This window comes from Daucus carota, chromosome 8 (assembly GCF_001625215.2).
Source record: "Daucus carota subsp. sativus chromosome 8, DH1 v3.0, whole genome shotgun sequence".
Lineage (NCBI taxonomy): Eukaryota > Viridiplantae > Streptophyta > Magnoliopsida > Apiales > Apiaceae > Daucus > Daucus carota.
The window spans coordinates 29,548,219-29,571,612 of NC_030388.2; the positions used below are offsets into that span (position 1 = coordinate 29,548,219).

Sequence of the window (23,394 nt, forward strand, 5' to 3'; positions counted from 1 at the left end):
GAAAATCTCGAAAATGTAATTTAGCTTTTAGATCAGCGATTTAAAATCTAGAAAAAGATGATCATGATATGCTGAACTCTTTTAAAAAATGGTACTTAATTAAATGTTTATTGAAGCTACTATAAAAATGTGGTGAATATCCAATATGTATTTTGACCAAGTACAAGACCACTTTTTTCTCTCGTCGAGAAGCATGCAAATGTTGACTTGTTAACCTCTGTTTTTTTTCCCTCTGCGTGACTTGTTAATCTCTCGTTGTTTAAGCTTTTAATGTGTTAGTTCTAGTTTCCCAGATGAAATTGCCAATTGCCTGATCCATGTTATCCTCCATTTCTACTCTCTTCTGTTTTTATAAGAATTTACTAATTGCTTCATTTTTCAATACTGAAACACAAGAGTGAGCGATGGCACAGGATCCCGGATTTATAATTATATATGTGATTTGATGGAGATTTAGTTACATGCTTTTCTTTCGTTTAACTGTTTAGAGCATCTCCAACCTCGATTATAATCGCTGTAAATGGGATCCGTAAAACATTATGTAAAATTTGCTCAACCGGTAAGACATTTTACTTCAATGGTATTGGCTATGTTGATTAATTATAATTTAAAAATAGTATGTTATTAATATTTTAGATCGTTAAAATGGAATATATCAGTTTAATATGATAATAAATGATGTGCAATCTTCCTACAGAATTCTTACAGGCCTATAAAGTTTCGACAAATTTAACCATCACATTTAAAACATAATATTTAAAATTTAAATTTAAAATAAAATACATGTTCTCCCCGCAATCTTATATTAAATCTAAGAGCCCATTTTTCGGATTTCACCGAGGGTCGTCAATGCTTTTGCGAAGTTACCGTTGAAACAGTCTCAAACCACTGTAGTTTATAACTGGTTCACGTCATTTTGAATTTTTTAATCCCAGTTCTGTCCATCAATTAGTGATGAAGTGATGATATGATTATGATGCGACAGTAACAAAGTGATTACATTAGAAATGTAGTAATAATCGCCGCAACTGATGTTGTTGGTGTTCCTGTTGGCTTATTGCACCCAACAACTTTTGATACAGCATTTTTTATCGTATGCAGTTTAGGACGGATTTTTTACTTTTTAGAAATTTATCAAAAATATCATATTCTTCAAAGGTTTTTTGCGATTTCATTCTTTTTGAATTTTGTCTAGAAATACTAATTTTTCAGAAGATGTTTGCAAAAATATGTTCTGCAACTATACGCAGAAACGTGCAATTTCAGTTGATTGGTCCCTTTAATTAATTGTTTTTATGATTGCATCTAGTTGCAAGCATAGTTGGATATGATTGCAGTTTTTTTTAAATAATTTTGAAATTTTGATATTTTTGTCAAATATTTAAAAAAATGTAGTATTCTGTCAAAACAATTTTGATCTTAGGTATTTATGAGAAAATCCCTTTCTTTTTCTATACTATTTTAAATTAAAAACTAATACAAAATTTTCATTTAACTTTTCAATTTATTCTCATAAAAATGATTATATTTATATCGAAGGAAATGATTTAATTAAATTTAGAAAACCTGGATTGATAGAATTGAGAGACGTAGAGCTCGTTTGACTGAGCTTATGGCTTATGATTTAACGTGCCTTATGACTTAACGTGACTTATCAAATAAGCTGGCAGTTTAATATGTCTGTTTGGGTAATTTTGACTTATGAGTTATTAAAAATATAATAATAAAAATTAAAGTGATTTATGAGTAACTTATGATTTAGGAGTAATTTTTATCAAAAAAAAAATTTAAAAAAATTTAGCCGCCGAAAAAAGTACCTCAAACTAACTTCTAGCTTCAAACTAGTTTCTGGCTTATTTCTGACTTTAAACTGACTTCTGACTTATTACACAAACAGACATTTTTCAATTTAAAATCAGAGATAGCTTAAAGCCCGGGTTTTAAGCCCAGGCAAACACGGTTTGCCCTCTAAGTTTAATGAATGAGATGGAGGGACTATACCTTCAAATTCGAGCTCCAATATTATTTTATTTTTATCGATCTGTCTAAAATATGGAAGCTGTTAACGGAGAAAACTGGTAGGTTAACAAAGATGAGGTTCGCGGCGTGGATCAAGATTTCTGTTGGCGAGAATGTAGGAGATGGTTGGTTGTTTGTTATGGAGGTGGCTGCAATTGTAAGCAAAGGGTTCGAGATTGCTAACTGGAATAGCTCTCAAGAATGGTCGATGCCTACAATTTGCCTACGTACCCCTATTTATAGGGGATCAAGCCGTTACGTAGTTCTTTCTCCCAAGAGACCCACGTGGGCTGGGCCTCCCCTTCTAGAATCTTCCTCCCGGAAGGGGCCCAATACGATGAGGCCTAGCCCTTAGGCTTACCCCAAATGCAAGGGCACTCTCCTACTCCCCGACAGGGACAACCCGCCAGACTACAGAGATAGGACCTCCCAAGGTGTCTTCGTCTCTATCCTCTACCTCCCAAGGAGGACAACTCCCTAGACTACAAGGTAGGGTCTTCTTACTTTAACAATGAGCTTTACTTGCGCTCAAGGGCGTCCCCCTGAACACAAAGTACCCCTCACTGCCCTTCTAAATTATGACAAAATAATCTTTCCTCGGCAAGTGGGCGCGCCTAAAGATAGGGCGCGCCACATCTTTCGACAGAGTCATCTCGAGATTGGACGGATCTTGATTCTTCTAGCCCTGAACAAACCTTCTTCTATGGGCCCAGCCCACTCAGGTAAGTGGCATAATTTTGCATATAACAACTACCCCCCAGATCTTGGTAACATTGAAAATGTTGGCGAGATCTTCCTGTTTTCTGTGAACATCTTTCCTCTTTCTATTTAACTCTCCTTCAATTTACTTTTGTATGTCTTCTAACAAATTTGGGTGTGACAAGATTGGGCGCGCCCGATGTTGTCGACCGTTGAAGCCCTAACATGAACAGCTGTACTCCACTATTCTCCGTTATTTTTGATTTATTTTAATTCTTTAATTTTTTACCCTAGTATAAATACGGGGTTTCTTTTTTATCTCTTCATTTTCATCCCATTTTCTTTTACTCTATAACTGTATCCCGCCGCCGTCGACCTTCATCGTGCTTTTCAGGCCGCATCCGCGCTCCATTTCAAATTTCGAGACCAGCCCAGTGTCCCTCTCTGCATAAGGTACCTTCTCATACCTTTATTTTCCTATTTCACCGAGTAACTTAGCAGATTCAAGCATGTGACCATTTATCTTCCTTACTGTTCTTCATATTTCTACTGTATATATATGTATGTATATACATTTGATCCTGTTTCAACACTTTTTGATTTTGAATATCTGTTTGTGATACCCTGATTACTTGATGTAGGCTAGGCGCGCCCTGTAGTGGTAGTATGCACCCGTTAGCTCCTTATTATATAGATGCATGTCATAGGATTAGATCTTTTTGCTTTGACGAGTTCCCCCTTTTCTCCTCCTGGCGCGCCCTATCTCTAGGCGCGCCCATTATCTTTAGCTACTTTCCATTCCTCTGTTTTGTGCTTATGCATAGTCTCTGTTTGTATTGTTGTGGCTTAAAGGTTAAAGCTTTCGTGTATTTGCTTTTCATCCTTTCTTCTTCTTTTTCCTTATGCTTCTCTTCTTTAATACATTCATTCGACAGATGTTTTCTTCTTCTATTTTCTTTATCTTGGCGCGCCCAGTTGTCACAACCTTCCTTTTCTTTTGCAGCTGGCTATACTGGGCGCGCCAGGTCCTCTCTCACCTACCCCTTTACGCTCATTACCCCCTCGACCTACCATGGGCACGACTGAAAGCGGGGCTTCTTCCCCTGAATTGCCAGAAACTCACCAAATTGATATAGATGAGCTGTTAGATCAAGACGAACGGGAACTTCGTGACTCTTCAAAGAAGAATCATGCTGCTAGCTTGGATGAAAACCAGTCGGATGATGACATAGAAGAAGAAGTGGGAGGTGAGGCTAATGAGACTGACGATGATTCTGAAGAAAATGCAGCTGAAGAAGAGGCCAGAACCTTCTATCACAATTTAGATGAAGAAGATTCTTTAGACGAGGCGCGCCCTCCTTCTCCTCTACCTTCTCCTAACCCATATGCTCATCCTTCTATCTTAGACCAGGAACTAGATTTCGAGTGGGATGAAGACAGGGAAATTCGAGAGACATTCAAGGCTAAGGCTCGCAAGAAAGCTGGCAAACTTGCCTGTGTTGGGCTTTCTTCTACTGCTTCAAATGCTGAGATTAGGTGGTGCTTAAAGTACTATGACAAAGGCTGCATCTGGGCGCGCCCTCACCCTTGGATGAGGCCCCATATCTTTGATTATAATCCTAGATTACGTATCCCCAGAATGGTCCTTACCCCTAAATTGGTAAAGCTTGGTGTTGGGCCTCCGCTTCATCCTTATTTTAGATCTATTATCGAATGGTATGACATTGCTCCTGTCCAGCTATCTCCTAATGGATGGAAGTTAGCCATTGCCCTGTATATGCTCTATCGTGATCATAACAACCGCGCCCCGACTATGGAGGATCTAAGCTACTTCTTTAGACTAGGCGCGTCTAGTCTGGGCTACTATTATCTGGTGGTTTGGAAGACCCATAATTCCACAGGCTGGTCTGAGGGGAAGACTAGCAACGAGAAGAAATGGAAGGAACCATTCTTCTATACCTGGCCAGACGAGAGAGTTAGAACTCAGTTTAACACTTCTCCTAGTAAGTTTCACTGGGCGCGCCTTCTTTTTTGTTCTTTTACTTCCGTTTGTTGTTGCTTCTTTTATGATATACTTAGACAATCTTCCTTCTTTTAGTCGAGAGAAAACAATCTGTTCTTTCTGGGCGCGCCAAAAGAAGAGCAGAAAATATTATTAACCTTCCGTACGAGGCTAAGATTATTAATCATCTTGTTACTACTGAGCGCTTGAAAGAATACGGCTTTTTGAGCGAAGCGGTAGGATCAATCTGTCCTTATTATGACTTTTATGGAGGTCGTCCAATCAAGAGGAAAGCCAAAAAGGTCGAGGAAGTCGAGGTTGAGGAAGAGGAAGACTATTCTGATGATGTTACAGATCAGGGCGCGCCTGATTATGGTCACATACTTTCTTCTAACTTCTGTATCTGTCTGTGCTTTTGTATTTCTACTGCCATCCTGCCTATCTAATTGCTTTCATTACTGCCTTGTCTAATTTTCTTAGATATGCTTACATACACATACTAATTTTTCTCTCATGTATTTTCAGACATGTCTCTCCCAGGTGGGTTTGGTTTGAAGACCGGGCGCGCCCAGTCTGGGGGCGCGTCTGGTTCCAAGGCTATCAACAAAGTATCTGTGGGCCAGTCTGCTTTTCAAAAATCCCCTCCAAAAAAGAAGGATCTTGAGAAGAGAAAGCCTAATGTTATTAACCTCGAGCCTTCCAAGAGACCCAAAGTGGCGAACCTTACTCCAGAACCTTCATATGAAGCCCCGGTCACAGCTGCAGGTGACTGGTTTGGTCGGATGGCTGATACTTACTTAGGCCCAGGCAGATTTCACAACTGGCAGCAACGAACTGGAGAACAAGCAGCGGAAGCATGTAGGCGCGCCGCAGGTGAGCTGTTCTTCCACCTGACCTGCACCCCTTCTGACGCAGAAAAGCTTCAGGCGCGCCTTGATGCTGCCGATGAGGAGAATGCTAATCTAAAGAAGCGGTTATCTGATGTGGAAAAAGACAAAGCTGAACTGGAGAGATTCAAATCTCGGGCTGAAAAGGATATTCCCCGATTGAAGCTGGACGCGGATAATCTTAGGGCAGAATTAAACACAACGGCTCAGGAACTTACCACAGCTAGTGGGCGCGTCCTTTCTCTTGAAAATGAAGTTAAGGACGTGAAGAAACAACTTGCCGTAACCCATGAAGCATCTTTTGCTGAAGGGTTCAGAAGCTATGTAACGGGATTTCTGGCGGTGGACCCAGATTATGACTGGGGGAAGTTTGTTCCGTCTACTAGAACTTGGGTTGAGGAGTTTAAGGTAGAACAAGCCAAGGCCATTGAAGAGAAAAGGATGGAGATCGAGCTTGAAGCTGCATCAGAATCTGCTGGAAGATTTCTGCAACAACCTTCTCCTCAAGATGGGACGCGCCCAGATGCTGAAGCGGACAATCAGATCCTTCAGATAGAGCCAGTTACGGGCGAGAATGTTAGTCAAGACAACCCAGCTTCTGAAACCGTCCTTTCCCAACAGGGTAATCTTGATTCTTCTCAGGATCAAGCATGATCTCATCCACTTTTATTATTCTGGATTTTATTCGGGCGCGGGACCCTGTAACCCTGCAAGTTGTTTTAACTTATAATTTTGGTGACTTGTCTTTTCTGATATTTGGGGCGCGCCCTTTATGTAGGCTTTAACTTTAACTGTTCTTTATCAAATGTCTCCTCTCATTACTTTACCTGTTTTCTTGTATTTGAAAAAGTGCTTCTTACTTTCATCCTGTAAGGTATCAATTGGTGACGACGTGGCGCGCCGTATAACTTGGCGCGCCAAATTTTGAGTTTATACTTTTACACTGTAGTTTGATAGATGATGATCGCTTCCCTTTACTTTATTAGGATATGGCGCGCCATACGTTTTGTTTGGTGCTTCAATTTTCCTGTGGACTCGTTTTGTTAAATCTTTTTGTACGGAACTAGGTTGATAACAGGGGGGCGCGCCCTAAGATGAGGCGCGCCGTATGTGAGCAAATGGCAGAATCAAGCAAACTACACTAGTATTATTATTTCATTAGTGGATCAACAGATACATTCCATCTTCTATTGTTCTCAGCAATTACAGGTTGCTTCTATTGATAGTATTTCTTTAAGTGCTCAGCATTCCATGCCTTAGAGATGGGCTCCCCCTGCATGTCTTCCAAGTAGTATGCTCCTCCAAAGATCTCAGCCCGAATGCGGTAGGGTCCTTCCCAATTTGCCCCGAACACTCCGTGACCTGGCACCTTCATCCCTGGCATCATCTTGCGCAACACTAAGTCTCCCACTTTGAACGGTCTAGGCTTGACTCGACTGTTGTAGAATCGGGCTGTCCTTTGTTGGTATGCTGCCAACCTAACTTGCGCCTCCCTCCTGACTTCCTCCAACATATCTAGATGTAGCCTCTGGTTAACAACATTGTCCTCTTCCTGGAAGTGGTCTCTCCTGAAGGAACCTGCTCCGACCTCTACCGGAACCATTGCTTCACAACCATAGGTCAACATGAACGGCGACTCCCCAGTGGTTGTCCTTGGCGTGGTGTTGTATGACCATAGTACCATTGGAAGCTCCTCCGGCCAATCACCTTTCTTCTCTTCCAACTTGGCCTTCAACGTGTGTTTGATGATCTTGTTGATTGCTTCAGTCTGTCCATTGCTCTGTGGATGATACACAGCTGCAAAGTTCCTCCTTATATTCAAGTCATCACATAACTTCTTCAATTCTCTGCTATCAAATTGTTTCCCATTATCAGATATCAATTTGTATGGGATACCAAATCTACATACGATTGAATTGAATACAAAACTTGTTATCTTCTTAGCAGTAATGGTTGCTAAAGGCGCGGCCTCGGCCCATTTTGTAAAGTAATCAACTGCCACTACTGCATACCTGACTCCTTCTTTGGCTTTTGGAAGCTCTCCAATGAGATCTATCCCCCACAAAGCGAATGGCCATGGGCTGAGTAACGGAGTCAGACTTGCTGCAGGACGAGATGAATATGTGGCAAATCGCTGGCACTTATCACATGCTTGCACGAATTTGCTTGCTTCACTCCTCATAGTTGGCCAGTAGTATCCTTGCCTAAGGATCTTCAGTGCAAGTGAACTACCCCCCGAGTGATTGCCGCATATTCCTTCATGTACTTCCCTTAAGATATAATTGCACTCTTCCCCTGCAATACACTTCAGCAACGGCTGGTTGAACCCTCTCTTGTACAAGACACCATCATATATCACAAATCTCGCTGCTTTGTATCTGAGACTTCTGGCTTCCTTTATACTTTCTGGGAGTTGACCCTCCTGGATGAACTTAAGTATAGGAGTCATCCAAGTATCCACGACTTCCTTCTCTACTTCCATCAGATCTCCTCTGAACCGAGTGACTTTCTGTGCTTCTGACACACTTGGCTTCTCTTGAACACAGAATTGGATAGTTCCTAATAACTTCGTGTCCCTTCTAGAACTGGCCTTGGCCAGGGCATCAGCACCTTCATTTTTCTCGCGAGGAACCTTTTCCAAATGTACCTCCCTGAACTTCTTCATCAGTTCTTGCGTATGGGTCATGTATAAGTTCGTTCTCCAACCCCGAGCCAAGAACCCCCCATTTACCTGGTGGACCACCAACATCGAATCACTGTACACAATAAGGTTCCTAGCCTTCATTTCCACTGCTAGGGCTAAACCATTGATCAAAGCTTCATATTCTGCATCATTATTGGTTGCAGGGAACCCTAGGTGGATGGCACTTAACAATCGACACCCCCCGGGACTAACCAAAACTATCCCTACACCAGCTCCATCCGAGTTGACAGCTCCATCGACATGCAAATTCCACCATGCATCATCCTCTATCAAAAGTCCGTTAATAGGCTCAACGTTGGGACTATATGGCACTATTGCCCATTCTTGGCGATCATCTTCAAATTCTAGCAAGAAATCAGCCAGAGCTTGACCCTTGACAGTAGCCCTAGGCCTATACTCCAAATCAAATTGTCCTAGCTCTACTGCCCACTTCATCAACCTTCCCGTTGCCTCTGGCTTATGCATAATCTGACGGAGAGGGTACGAAGTCCTTACCTCAATCTTATGTGCCTGAAAGTATGGACGAAGTTTCCTTGCTGCTAAGATCAAAGAGTATACCAACTTTTCCATGTTAGTATATCTTGTCTCAGCATCCAATAGCCTTTTGCTAACATAATACACCGGGAATTGGACATCCTTCCCCTCCTTTACAAGAACGGCGCTGACCGAGTATCTTGACACAGCCAAGTATAAGATCAATGTTTCCCCTTCTACGGGCTTGGCCAGGAGAGGTGGCTTTCCCAATTGTTCCTTTATCTTTTGGAAGGCCTCTTCACATTCATCCGTCCATACAAACGTTTTCCCAGCCTCCTTGATAGCCTTAAAGAACACCTTGCATCTGTCTGAGGACTTAGACACAAATCTATTTAATGCCGCTATCCTTCCCGTAAGGCTCTGAACCTGCCTCACATTCTGAGGAGACTTCATATCAAGTAATGCCTTGATTTTTGCAGGATTAGCTTCGATCCCTCGATGATTTACCATGAACCCCAAGAATTTACCAGACTCAACCCCAAATACACACTTCTGGGGATTCAACTTCATTCGATACTTCCTAAGTATGTCAAACATTTCAGACAAGTGCCGAATGTGATCTTGCGCTTCCTTGGACTTGACCAGCATGTCATCTACATAAACCTCCATAGTCTTACCAATCTGGTCTTTAAACATCATGTTCACAAGGCGTTGGTAAGTTGCGCCAGCATTGATTAGCCCGAATGGCATTCCTATATAGCAATACAACCCCCTGTCTGTTATAAATGAGGTATGTTCCTGATCTGGCTCATGCATGGGGATCTGATTGTATCCTGAATAGGCATCCATGAAACTCAGCAAGGCATGTCCAGCCGTGGCATCCACCAACTGGTCTATCCTTGGGAGTGGGAAACTATCCTTTGGGCATGCTTTGTTTAGATCTGTGAAGTCAACACAGGTTCTCCACTTCCCATTTGGTTTCTTGACAAGGACCGGGTTAGCCAGCCATGTAGGATAGAACGACTCCTTGATCAGCTTAGCACCTAACAACCGGTCAACCTCGTCCTTTAGTGCTTGGGCCCTTTCTCCACTAACAGGCCTTCTCTTCTGTCTCATCCCTTTCTTGGTAGGGTCGATGTTTAAATGGTGGCTCATTACTTCTGGGTCGATTCCTACCATATCAGCATGACACCAAGCGAAAACATCCAAGTTGCTTCTTAAGAAACGGATAAGGCTTGCCTTCAACTCTCCTTTCAGCTTAGACCCTATCTTCAATGTTTTGGCCTCGTCGGCCTCCCCAACCTGGATTTCAACGGTATCTTCAGCTGGACCGGTCTTGGTTGACTCTAGGGGCAGCCTTGGATCTAGATCAGACTCCTCTTTGGTTCCAGATGTCTCCCCTTTTTCCCATATAGAGCAAGGCTTAAGCTCGGCATCTGAATCTACTTCCATTGGTTCTTTCCCTTTTGATTGCCCGAGATTATCTCCTTCATCAGGAAATTGGACAAAGTAAGTCATATTGACCTCCCCACCAGTGCTGGCAACAAGGGGTTCTTTCAGTGATCTATTTTTCTTGAAACCTTTAAGAGATTGCAGGTAACACTCTCTGGAGTCATATTGGCACCCCCTCACAACTCCAATCCCTCCAGGTGTTGGGAATTTCATAGACAAATGATATATTGATGTGACCACTCTCATTTCTTTCAGTAACGGTCGCCCAATAATGGCATTGTGTGACGAGTCGTGATCCACAATCATAAAATCCATAACCTGAGTGGCTGAGCATGTCCCTTCTCCTAGAGTTACCGGGAGCCGGATTGTCCCCTTTACCTTTACAGCCTCTCCACCAAATCCATAGATATAGACATCCTCAACCTTCATATCCTTATCAGGGAGGCCAAGCTTCTGGTAGGTGCCATAATAAAGAATGTTGACAGAGCTTCCGTTATCAACAAGCACACGATGAACATTCATCGGACCAATACGAAGAGCGATCACCAGGGCATCATTGTGCGGGTGGTGAACCCATCTGGCATCTTCTTCTGAAAAGGTAATGTCAATGGCTTCGCCTCTAAAGACTTTAGGCGGTCTAGATGACAAATTATGTATATTAGTAAGGGGCCTACCTCTTGCTTCCTTTGCATATCTCTCTATAGCCCTGGTCCCCTCACCGGCCAAGTGCGGTCCTCCGAAGATGACATGAATGCTTCCTTCCTTAACGAACTGGATGTCCTCTTGCTTTCCCCTCTCTTGGTCGCCAGTATAGCCAAGCCCCCGTCTGTCCTTAGCTCGAGTATCTCGTCGGGACCGGGCTTCTCGTACTATCCATTCATTAAGCTGGCCTTCTTTGATTAGCAACTCAATCTCTTCTTTCAGTTGTCTACATTCATGGGTATCATGCCCGGTTGATTCGTGGTATTCACAGTACTTATCCTTATTCTTGGCTTGCCAAGAATTTAGTGGAGCTGGCCTGCGGAAGAGTCCCTTGTCACGATTAACTTCAAAGATGTGATCGATTGGCGCGGCAAGTGGTGTCCAGCGATCTTCCCTTTCTTCATGATCTCGAGGAGGTGTATAGTTCCTTCTATACATGGCGTTGACCCGGTTGGGGCTTCGTCGCCTCCCCATTTGTTCTGGACTTGGGGACCGGTCCCTTCTCTTTTGTCGGGCCTTACCCGGGCTTCTCTCATTCTTTCGACTCTCAGCCAATGACTGTTCAACATTTTTGTACGCCTCGGCCCTTGCATATAAATCTGCCAGGGACTTGGGATCATTGCCTTGCAAGTGCTTCCAAAAATCAGTCCCCACTCGAAGCCCAGCCACCAAGAAGCTTTTCAGTGTCTCATCAGTCGCCCCCCGAACGTTGGATGACTCTGCATTGAAACGTTTGAAGTAGGCATGAAGAGTCTCTCCTTCCTTTTGTTTGATATTTGCCAGAGTGGTGACTGGTGGAGCGTACTTGACGGTTGCCTGGAACTGAGTCAGGAACATAGTCTGCATGCTTGTCCAAGAAGTGATGGACGCTGGTTCCAATTTCCGGAACCATTGATAGGCGCTGTCTCTGAATGTTGCTGCAAGAAGTCTACACCTGACAGGGTCTGGTATCTGGTAGACACCCATCTCAACATTGAACCTTCCAAGAAACTCTACAGCATCTGAGTTGCCATGAAACTTTAAATCGGAGGTGGTGTTTCTGTAATTGGCTGGCAACGGAGCCTCTATCACTTCAGCAGAGAATGGTGATAGGGCTTGGCTTGAAAGAGACATTTGGCTTCCATCGAAATGTGCTAGAAGTTTCCTTAGGCTGTTGACATCAATGGCTCCGATGCCTGGAATGGTCTGCACGTTTGGCTGTGACAGAGTCATCGATGGTAGTGTTCCAGTAGCCATGAGGTCACTTGCCGTGGCGAGAGGATTGGATTGATTGGCGTGAGTCTGAGCAGATGGGGGCGCATTGGCCTGAGATGAGGCTTGAATATGCGGATTGGCATGAGCATTGGCCTGAGACAAGGCTTGAATGTGTGGATCGGCAATGGTCTGATGATGAGTCTTTCCGTTGCCCGGAGACGTCGCATGCTCGCGCGTTCCTCCCTGACTCTGCCGTCCTTCAAGCACGATCGGGTCTCGTTCCGATCTTCCTCCCAAACCACGGGGTTCTTGTTCTTGCGATCTGTCATAGCTTCTTGAGTCTGACCCATGCGGAATCTCCTTCCTATGTCCTTCTCGACCTATGCCTGCCGTTCTTGACCCAGTGCTCGCATATTCAGGTCTGCTTTCAAGATCTTTGATCAGGGCCAAAAGATCCGCCCTACTAACTCTTCCTCTGTATCTTTCCGCCAGAGCGTTAACATCTCGACTAGCCTCCTCCAGATGGGCGGTCGCACGTCTATCTTGCGGGGGTCTTCCTCCGTCCCTGGCGCCCTCTCCTCCGGCAGTAGTTTGGCCGCCTGACGCGAATAAGTTTCGTGGAACAATCACAGGCCTTCTATCATCACGATGGCCTGACTGACTTTCCTCTTCAAAGGGCTGCTTCCCGGAACGATGTGTTCCGGGAACAAGGGACTCCAGTTGCGCGACTCGCTCTCTGAGCGCTTGCTGTTCTCTCGCTTCGTTTCTTAAGTAGTGCAACTCCTTGAGTAACTCCTCGTTGCTTATGAACATCGGCGGCGAGCCGGAGACGGGGCGTCTCATTACGCCCGACTCTCCGTCTGTTATGATGATTGCTCTGTCCTGGGAGGCGTTCCCGACCGGCGTGTTGTCGACGGGAGGGTTATCGCCTATCCCCGATCTAGGATCGGGGGGTTGGTTCCCGCCGGGCGTTGTCTCGCCGTGATTCGACATCTTTCTCCTCGATGGAAAATCTTGAAAAAACCCCTCCTTCTAGCGCCAATTTGTTAACGGAGAAAACTGGTAGGTTAACAAAGATGAGGTTCGCGGCGTGGATCAAGATTTCTGTTGGCGAGAATGTAGGAGATGGTTGGTTGTTTGTTATGGAGGTGGCTGCAATTGTAAGCAAAGGGTTCGAGATTGCTAACTGGAATAGCTCTCAAGAATGGTCGATGCCTACAATTTGCCTACGTACCCCTATTTATAGGGGATCAAGCCGTTACGTAGTTCTTTCTCCCAAGAGACCCACGTGGGCTGGGCCTCCCCTTCTAGAATCTTCCTCCCGGAAGGGGCCCAATACGATGAGGCCTAGCCCTTAGGCTTACCCCAAATGCAAGGGCACTCTCCTACTCCCCGACAGGGACAACCCGCCAGACTACAGAGATAGGACCTCCCAAGGTGTCTTCGTCTCTATCCTCTACCTCCCAAGGAGGACAACTCCCTAGACTACAAGGTAGGGTCTTCTTACTTTAACAATGAGCTTTACTTGCGCTCAAGGGCGTCCCCCTGAACACAAAGTACCCCTCACTGCCCTTCTAAATTATGACAAAATAATCTTTCCTCGGCAAGTGGGCGCGCCTAAAGATAGGGCGCGCCACATCTTTCGACAGAGTCATCTCGAGATTGGACGGATCTTGATTCTTCTAGCCCTGAACAAACCTTCTTCTATGGGCCCAGCCCACTCAGGTAAGTGGCATAATTTTGCATATAACAGAAGCCATACAAAATATCGTTAAGATGTTTAAAGAAAAAAATATTAGGAAGGCTCCACCATTACGTTAGATGATAATAATCTCAATTGTTAAACAATCAGTTATGTTAGCTTATCTAATTATCTCAGATAAAGTGGTTATATGACTTTTAAGCAGCGATAATTATATAGAGTTTTGTCGGGACCTATATAGATTTATTGATAATCCCTTAAGATTTGGCTGAGATTAGACATACACATGTGATGTTTGTGAATTTATGATCATAAAAAAATGTGGAGCATCCATCATGAATCATGAGATGTTAGTAAAATTGGTGCATAGCGAGATTTTGAAATTATTGTTAAACCACTCACTTCATCGATTCTTTAGGAGGTATTTAAATTGGGAGCAGAAATTAGAATAAAGAATGTAAATAAAGAATATGAAAATGAGGATATAGAAATGGGTATCTTAAAAAAATGTGTTGAATAATTTATTTTAGAAGTAGGATTGAGATTTCATTTCTAATTATAAAATTATTAATCTAAACACCAACGCAATTCATGATTTCGAAATTTCAATTTCCGTTAATCAGAGTCATTCATGAGAATCAAAGTTTTTCTTAAATTCCGTTCTCTTCATCTCAATAATGTCACGAAGAAGGGTGATAAATATTTACGATTAGCGATGATATCAAACTAATATCGAAAACAAAAACACTACTCCATGCTATATTTACTTATAAAAATCCAATATGTTCAAATATATTAGAAAAATTATTTTCCTTAGTCATTCTTAAAAATCATGTTAGTTAAAGTGGCTCATACAATTTGGGATGGTGTGAGTATAATTCAACCGGACCATGGAGTAGTACAATCATTCTATTTTTTATTACTTAGACATGCATTTTAGAATTTTTATAAATATAGTCTAATAACTTATTTTTAAATAAAAATTTGAATAATAAACATTTGTTGAGGAAAATAATTATGAACTATATTTTATAAAAATCTTATAATATATGTTCAACTCCAGTCTCAAATACATCCTCTATTTTGAAATATAAGTCGCTTGACTTTTCTGCACGCATTTTTAAGTCTTTTGACAGCGTTCTAAGAATGATTATTTTCAAAAAAAAATTTGAATAAAAATATATGATTGATATTATTATTCAGAAAAAGAGGATTTCAAATCAAATAACTTAAAAGTTATATACTACCTCCATCCCAAATTAGATGTCCCCGTTGACTTTGGGCACGTAACTTTAGGTGTATTGACCGTCTACTTCCGAAATTTATTTTTTTATTTTTTCTTTTATAAATGAAAATTTCATATTTTAATTTTTATTTGCAAAAATAAAATTTTAAAAATAAGTCACGTATCTATGTGGTCAATGAACCTTAAATTGTGTGCCCAAAGTCAACGGAACCATCTAATTTGGGATGAAGGGAGTATGATTTAACCGGACCACGAAGGAGTACAATAAATGGAAAACGTCCAACCTAAACCACGACACGAAGAAGAAAAACCATGCACAAGGTAGAGTAAAAACACGGCTTGACGTTAAAGTAGCATCATTTATCCACTAAAAACAAACACGGTTTCATAGTATATACCCCTTCAACCACACCAAACTCATCTGACTCATTCTTGTCAACTCTAAACTTGTGTTTGTGTGCATATCTTCTACTCTTGCTTGGCACAAAACACACGCATTCAAACTAGACTTAAACAGGATGCACTACTACTTTGTGTAATAGGAATGAGTCTTGGATAAATTTAAAGTTTTCCTTTGAATCCAATAATTATGAGAACATGTTTAGAACCAAAAATATGTTATAATAGTACTCCCTTCATCCCAATTTAGATGAGCCTTTTGCTCATTTCACACACGAGTATTAAATGGTTGTTTCTTTTTACATTTTTACCCATATTTATTGTGTTGACTTTTTATTGTATACTCCCTCCATCCCATTTTAAGTGTCTTGTTTTGACCTTCAACGGTCAAATTGACTAATTTTTGACCAAGCATAAAGAACAAATTTGTTATTATTTTAAAAAATTAAAAATTACATTTTATAGTATATTGTATGTAATTTATAATGACATAATTTTTTTTATTTTTAAAATTTATATTATATGTGTAAATCTTAGTCAAAATTTGGTCAATTTGACCATTCAAAAGTCAAACAAGACACTTAAAATGGGACGAAGGTAGTAGTATTAGCTAGTGGTACATTGAAATGATAAATAAGAGAGGGTAAGGATGGAAGATGATTGATACATATGCATTGAAAAAAGAGAAGCTCAACTATTTTAGAATAATTTTTTTTTGAAAAAAGCTCATCTAATTTGGGAGGGAGGGAGTCCTGCTTAAAAGATCACAAGACTTTTCGTTGATTTATTCCAACAAACTGCTTTTCACGAACATGACCATATGATTTGTATTTGATCGGGTATTGTAGTGCCCCTCATTATTATAATACCCAGGAGAATGCATGGATGTTTTCCAAATGGATTAAGAGGTCATTTGACTTAGTTTAAGATAAATGATTTTTTGTTTAAATAAAAGAAGTGGAGTAGAAGTGAGAAGTAATTAAGCTAATAAAGTGTTTGGAAAAGATGTAGAAGCTACGAGAGAAGTTAGCTTTCTCAAGTGCTTCTACTTATTTAAACAAACGGGTCAAGAAAAAAGGAAGTACGTAACTTCCCTTAAACAAACAGACCCTAAATATCAAAATGGATAACAAAGTGAAGGTCATATATCATTTTGCTCATTAATTTTAACGGGGTATCATTTCAATTATTATAGTCACAGTAAATATTAATCAAGTACCTTCAAATTTCAGTTTAAGGAGTAAAAATATTATACGTAGAGTTTGACAGATTATTATTGAATACTACCACAATCTAGTAAAAGATTATCATTTCTAGTATTTATGATAATATATTTAGATTTTATAAAATTAATTTACTATTTATTTTTTATTATATAATTATTTTCTAAATTTTAATTCTAATTCAAAACTTTTTACTCCTTTAGTAATCAGGTGAATGGTTGTCTCCTTCCTCATAGAGGATAAATTTCTAATTTGGTAAATTTTTAGCCTTTCAAGTAAATGGAATATATATTTATCTATTTTAATTATCAACCAAAAAGCTGTTAATATTTTTATAAGACTTAAATATAATATTATCTATATTTTTTTTGTCGAGATTTTAAATATAGTTTGGTTTTATTTGTAGTTTATGAAACAAAAATTGAACTTTGTATATGTAAATTTTTTTAGATACCATGGCCTGTTTGGGGATTAGCTGTTAGCGGATTAAGTTAGTTGTTTTGACTAGCGGATTGAAATAGATGTTTTGACTAGCGAATTTAATTTAGCTGTTTCTCGTAAAACTGTTTGGTTAATAGCTGATTGATTAGCTTTTTCTGACACAAACCAAAACCTCTAACCCAAAAAACTCCTCAAAGTAGCTTTTTCAAAATTAATTTTTTGGGTCCAAACCTCTATTTCAATCCGCTAACTACCAAACACTTGTATTAGCGGATTCTACTGGTCCAACCTCTAACTGGCCCGAACTGAATTTTATTCGTTTGGAAACTTGGCCCTGCAAGCAATACAAACGAGTTTGCTGGCCCAAAACTATATATGTACTCTGGGTTGTATTTAACGGATTCCATAGTGACAGCTATAGGCCCATAGGAAAAATGGACAAAATTTAATGCTAGTGTTGACTGCTGAGGCCTTTTTTGTTTTTATGATCGAACTGTAGTATCCTGATCTACAAACCGGTTTACAAACCGGTTCAATACAAAATCTAAACACTTTAAGCCTGATTCCACATAAGGCCGTTTATATAGTTGTTTAATGCGCTTTTTAAAACACTATCGTGATAACTCAACTACAGGGTTTCTGCACTGCAGCTAACTTAGGCTGCTAATTTTGCTGGGTTCAAGTCCAAAACCGGTTCAGGGTGACCTCATTCCCTCTTATACTAAAAGAACACAAATTATACTTCAAATCACCTTAATATATACAAAGAAAGCAGAATGTCGATTGACAACCTTGCAATGCAAATATGAACGACAAGAAAACATTTTCACAAAATCAGTTTTTGTTAAAGACGTCTCCCTTTGACTACGTAGTTTGTACTAACATCCAGCAAAGAAAACAAAGCTGACAACAAACAAGCATATCACACAAAATTACATCAACAAGTCTTATGGATAAAACTGAAAGCATAGAGCTAAATATCAAGAATGGACTCAGCATCATCATCCATCTCATTCACTGCCTGAAGCGGACCACTACCATGAACAAACGCACTGTCGGAAAAGTTAGTCACAAAGCCATTCCCAAATAAGCATACCTGTGGCTCTATCTGGTTCAAGCGGTTCCACTCGCTATCTGATAACGACCAACTGAAAATGTCTATGTTTTTTCTTATGCGATCAGGCTTTACACTACAAGGCAGTACGCTCGTCCCTCTCTGAAGACCCCACCGCAGAATAATCTGAAATAATATTTTAAGAAAAAACTGACTGTAAGTGATGCTTGTAGGACTATGCCAAATGAAAAACTAGATTGGAAACTACACTTAGCCCTTATATGCATTAATTATATTGACTTTTCTTGATACACAAGACTTTTAATAAACAAATATTGCAAGTGCATAAGCTCCAATAGTGTCAAGTTGGACAATAATTGCACTGAAAATAAAATTAACCGAGTTGTCTTTCATAGCTCTGACAGGGACACAGGATGAAGTAAAGAGAGCCTAAACATACAAGAGACTGCAGAACTCCACAATCACGTAATACCTACCAGCAGTATGCCACTATTCTTTGCCACATGATAAGTTATGTGGATCATGTCACACATTGTAAAAAAAAATTAATCTACTAAAATAATCACCAGGCTGGTCCACCAATTTCCGGCAGACATGAACGTGTGTACCTAAGAACCTTTTTTATCCAAACTAGTGGAGAGTTGAGACTGACTATCACTATGAATGTAGTAATGTAACTTTTAAATTAGTAAAGAAAAAAGAAAAGTAACATAACTTCAACAAACTAACTTTTTTCCGAATGCACTTTGAATCATTTTCATTGTTGGACAGAAGACAAATGAAAAAGTTTCCATACCATATATTGTGAAAATTTATGATCTAATCCAAGGAAAGCATGCTATTCAATTTAAACTCAAAAAACCTGTTTCCTTGAACCAACACTCCACAGTCCACACTCAAAAATTTGTTTCTATGCAGCAACATTTCAAGAACAAACGTCTTGCTGTTGTCAGAGGTTACACCAAACATAATTTATAATTACTGTCTAGATCAGAGAAATGGAACATGAACAATCAATATAAGCTTCTGCCACCTAATAATTAGTAAGCAATACATTGTTTAGCAAGAACCTTTTTTTTTGGCCTAACTAAGCAACCATATATGCTTTCAAAGTTGTGGAAGCAAACCCTAGTTTTGTTGCTTATATGTCAAAACAGGAAATTAATTAATAATGCTCTGTATTGCTCGTAATTAATTACTAACATGTCAGCTATTAGAAGGAAAAGGAAGCGATGGCACAACAAGAATTAGAATGGTCTCTGAATATTGTATTGGAACTAACACACAGCTTTAAAATTATTATTAAAGTTTACAGGATAAAAGCAAACAAATCAGCAAGATCAGTGGATATAATAAGTCTGGCAGTACCTGCTCTGGTGTCTTTTTATGCTTGTCTGCTATCTCAGCGACAACTGACAATTTTAACATCGGCCCATGAACTGATCTTGACCTTCTAAAACAAAGGCGTGGGGTTCCAGGTTCATCTTCCTCACCCGATCCACTTTCAGAGAGAGTGGGACTGGTGGCTGGTACTCCTAATGGTGTGTGAGCAGATACATGAATACCTTTTGACTGACAGAATTTGACAAGTTCTTCTTGCCTCCAGAATGGATGCAACTCCATCTAATAAAAAAAATCACAAACCAGTTATGACATCTGAAAGTACCTATTTTCAGTTCGGGGAAACATCCAACACTAAACCCAAAACCCTAAACCAGTGAAACAAAGAGTGCAGTACAAGTCCATAACACTTCATCTTCTTGACGATTTGCAAAGATGTCAGATAAAGCTAAACATAATCTCTATTCAAATATATGAATGTGTGTTTTTGAGTATATGTGCGCACACAAGCAACAACCAAAGTAACCACCGTACCATGACTACCGAATTCAGATGTAACCAATCTGAAGCTTGTGTGGAAGATTAAACAAGGCTAGCAACCCCACCAAAACAGTATATGGACAATTACAAGAATCTTTGTGGATGATCCGGAGATGAATCAAAAACATACTTCAATAAATCAAAAGTCACTGAATACTGCTTTTAGATATAATTTGGTTGAAATACTCCCCTCCCTCTTATTTAGCAAAAAGAAGTTTTTTCAATGTTATTCTGGATGGTAAATATATAAGCCTTTCTTTGGTGCAAACAATTGACTAAACCTTAGTTGTCGCTTATCTTGACAACAAGAAAGAAGTTGCTGAGTATTTATAAAGTTCCAACTAGACAATAAAAGCTTGTTTAAATGATTACTATGTCAACTTTACAAGGTTGTTGGTCACTTCAAGAGGTGAACCATTGATTCAGAATAGCATATATCCAGCTAACTGCAGTCCAAACTCCACACCTTGGTTGTGCTGGCGGTGAAGTTTATTCATTATAATTTATTGTAAATATCTTCTTTCTAGAAAAGAGTTGGAAGGTTTAGTGCGATAATTAATAGGAAAAGTAAAAAATCAGTATCCCTGTGGTAAAATAATGATAAAAGATGAAACCAATACTAGAGATTCCAAATTTCATCCCCTTGTTGGAACATCAGACTCCAATTTTATTCAAAAATACTTTTAGGTATCCGTACTGTAGTATAAACCAGCAAAAACTCTGAAAAAACCAGACTTATTTTCGATATGAGTTTCTTGTCATTATTGCTATTTAAATAGGCCTAAAAGACATTAAAGGCCGGACCTTTAATACATGTATTAAGCAATGAGCCAGCGTCAATTTCTCACATATATGTATGCAACTGAAATTGATACAAAGAACATGTTACCAACCTGATTAACTGCTGGAACAATTTTGGCAAATTTAAGCAACTCTTTCATCTGCTGCAGACTGAAATTACTAACTCCAATTGCTCGAACAAGCCCCAACTGAATCAGATCTTCCATCGCTTTCCATGTTGATTTAAGCCGGTTCAAAAATTGCCTATATTCACTACCACTTTGAGCGGGAGGGTCAGTAGCATCCCCAAACGCAAAGCTCTCAGGCCAATGCATCAAATAAAGATCCAAATACGACACTCCAAGATTCTTCAGCGAAACTCTGACAGCTTTCTCAATTTTATTAATCGAATTAGTACAATACAACTTAGAGGTCAAGAAAAGATCCTCTCTTTTCAATGAACCTTTAAAAGCTTCAGCCAACGCTTCACCGACTTCAACCTCATTCCCATAAAGATGTGCACAATCTATATGTCGGTAACCGACAGATAACGCAGTCTTTACTGCTTCAACACAAAGATCACCACCACTCTGCCAAGTCCCAAGCCCTATAGCCGGAATCTTAGCCCCAGTATTCAACACAAAGTAACTACTCGAAGTCCCAATCTTTCCTTTCATCCCTCAATTGTCCTCAACTCAACAACAAAAAAAACCCTAAAAACCCACAAAAACAAAAATTCAGAACCACCCCAGATCAAAAAAATCCAAACTTTAGGCCAATAACACAAAAACCCAATCACACAAACACTCAAAAAACAATCTTCACACAGACACACACATAAAAAACAACATATCAAGAGTACCCAATTGAGATATTCCAAATTGATTCCTCAGCAACATAACAAAACAACAAAAACAATCTTAAAAAACACAAACACAAACTGTCGGTTGCCCTACTTAAACAAGAACCCAAATGAGCAAATGATCCCAAGAGCCACCAAATAAACAAAACTGCAAGATTGACTAAAGTTAACAAAGGTCTGACCTTTTTTACAAGAAAATGAGACCCATGTAATGACTGCGTTCTCACTGTATATAAATAATAATGTGTGTATATATGTAAGTATAGAATTGGGGTAAGTATGGAATTTGGTCAACAATGGCAACACAGAGGGAGGAGGGTAAGAGAGAAAGCAACAAAAGAGTGTGATTAATCAAAGTTTGTGTTCTCTCTCTCCTACTCATTCAAGTCCCTATCCTGTGGGAGAGAAAAGACAAGTGGTAATCATTTTTTTATGAGACGTAGCCCTCATATGCGTTTCTTTCATTTATATTGTTTTTTTTTGTCACATTTCATTTATATTGTTGTGCTATTTAAATTTTTGATAAAACTTGAATGTATTTTTTATTTTAGGAAGTAGGCAATAATATGTAAAAAAATGAAAATTTTCTAAATTATTGTTATGTATGTTTAAAAAAGTGCAGAACAATTGTTCTTATTGTTCTCAAAAATAATTTGTTCTCACTTGAGTCATTGTCTTTATATATGAATTTTGTAGATGTCTTTTATTTCTTTGAGGAAAATAATCTGATTCTTCTGGACAATGATAAATATCTTGAAAATCTTACTCTCTCCGTCCCCTCAATTGTTTACATTGGGGACGGGGGTTTGGCACTGATTTTAATACTCCTAGAATATATAGTTTCAAAAATTATTCTGAATATTTTTTTTTGAATAAAATTTTGACGTTTAAACTTTTATAGAGAAAAAGAAAATTTCAAAAGTATATTACGGAACTATGTTTTATATGCGTTTTAAAATGTGTGTCAGGTAGTGAAAAAACCTGTAAAGAAATGAGAGGGGCGGAGAGAGTATAAATTTTAGAGACAACATATTTTACAAGCTATGGAAAAGGTAATCTACTTATACAACATTTATAATTTTTATGAATTTTAATGAAACAATGCTCTTCATATAACATATTTACTAAAACCATTCTCGTTAAAAATGAAATTTTTCAAAGAAACTACATTATCTTCTTGGATATTGCTTGATAATTGCATCATATTTTCCCAAGCACATTTAAAAGTAAGGATAATTGAGGTGAAAAAACCCAAGTGAGAGAACAAACCAAGCCATCACACACCTAAGTGTCATCTACATGATTAAACAAAGGCATAAGACAAGTCCAGTTTGTTTGTCCACGTGGCCCAACAAAAAACTGAAAAGCAATCAGCAACCATGCAGTCCATGGTGGGGGAGCTCCAAAAGTCTAAATTGTGGAACTAACTGCAAAAATCATGCCTCAGGGACGTTGCTTAGTTTTCTGGTTTGGGTTTTGCCAGTTTTTTCCGCTATTGTGATTTTTTCATGTTAACGTTATCACTCGTATGCTTCTAGAACCTCTTTTTGTGATAGTATAGTTTTAATGTAGATGTAAGAAATTGTCCAGACCAGGGTGCTCGAAAGATAAGGACCGATTTGAGATTACAGATAGGCGTATGATTTTGGATT

The 23,394-nt window shown here is 39.6% G+C and overlaps 1 protein-coding gene across 3 annotated transcripts; it reads right to left on the minus strand.

The window, feature by feature from the left end:
• Positions 1-17,950: 17,950 nt before the first annotated feature.
• On the minus strand, positions 17,951-22,176 carry LOC108199897 (aldo-keto reductase family 4 member C10). Of its 3 annotated transcripts, none has more exons than XM_017367920.2 (4): positions 21,925-22,172; positions 20,994-21,593; positions 19,588-19,842; positions 17,951-18,384 (listed from the first exon to the last, which is right to left on the minus strand). In XM_017367920.2, exons 2-4 carry the CDS (start codon positions 21,555-21,557, stop codon positions 18,118-18,120), a joined length of 1,086 nt encoding a protein of 361 aa, XP_017223409.1. In that variant the 5' UTR covers positions 21,558-21,593; positions 21,925-22,172; the 3' UTR covers positions 17,951-18,117. The 3 variants fall into 3 exon arrangements, with proteins under 3 accessions (XP_017223409.1, XP_063938961.1, XP_017223408.1); XM_064082891.1 differs by having other exon boundaries at positions 21,843-22,111; XM_017367919.2 differs by having other exon boundaries at positions 20,994-22,176.
• Between the last annotated feature and the right edge of the window lie 1,218 nt (positions 22,177-23,394).

What these genes read in the sequence shown, in the direction of transcription:
- LOC108199897 (XM_017367919.2), bottom strand. Translation starts at nt 21,557, where the DNA reads ATGAAAGGAAAGATTGGGACTTCGAGTAGTTACTTTGTGTTGAATACT. An exon ending in TTGTTCCAGCAGTTAATCAG is followed by an intron (nt 19,843 to 20,993) that starts GTTGGTAACATG and finishes TTTTTTTATTAG; the next exon opens with ATGGAGTTGCATCCATTCTG. An exon ending in ATAAAAAGACACCAGAGCAG is followed by an intron (nt 18,385 to 19,587) that starts GTACTGCCAGAC and finishes ATATTATTTCAG; the next exon opens with ATTATTCTGCGGTGGGGTCT.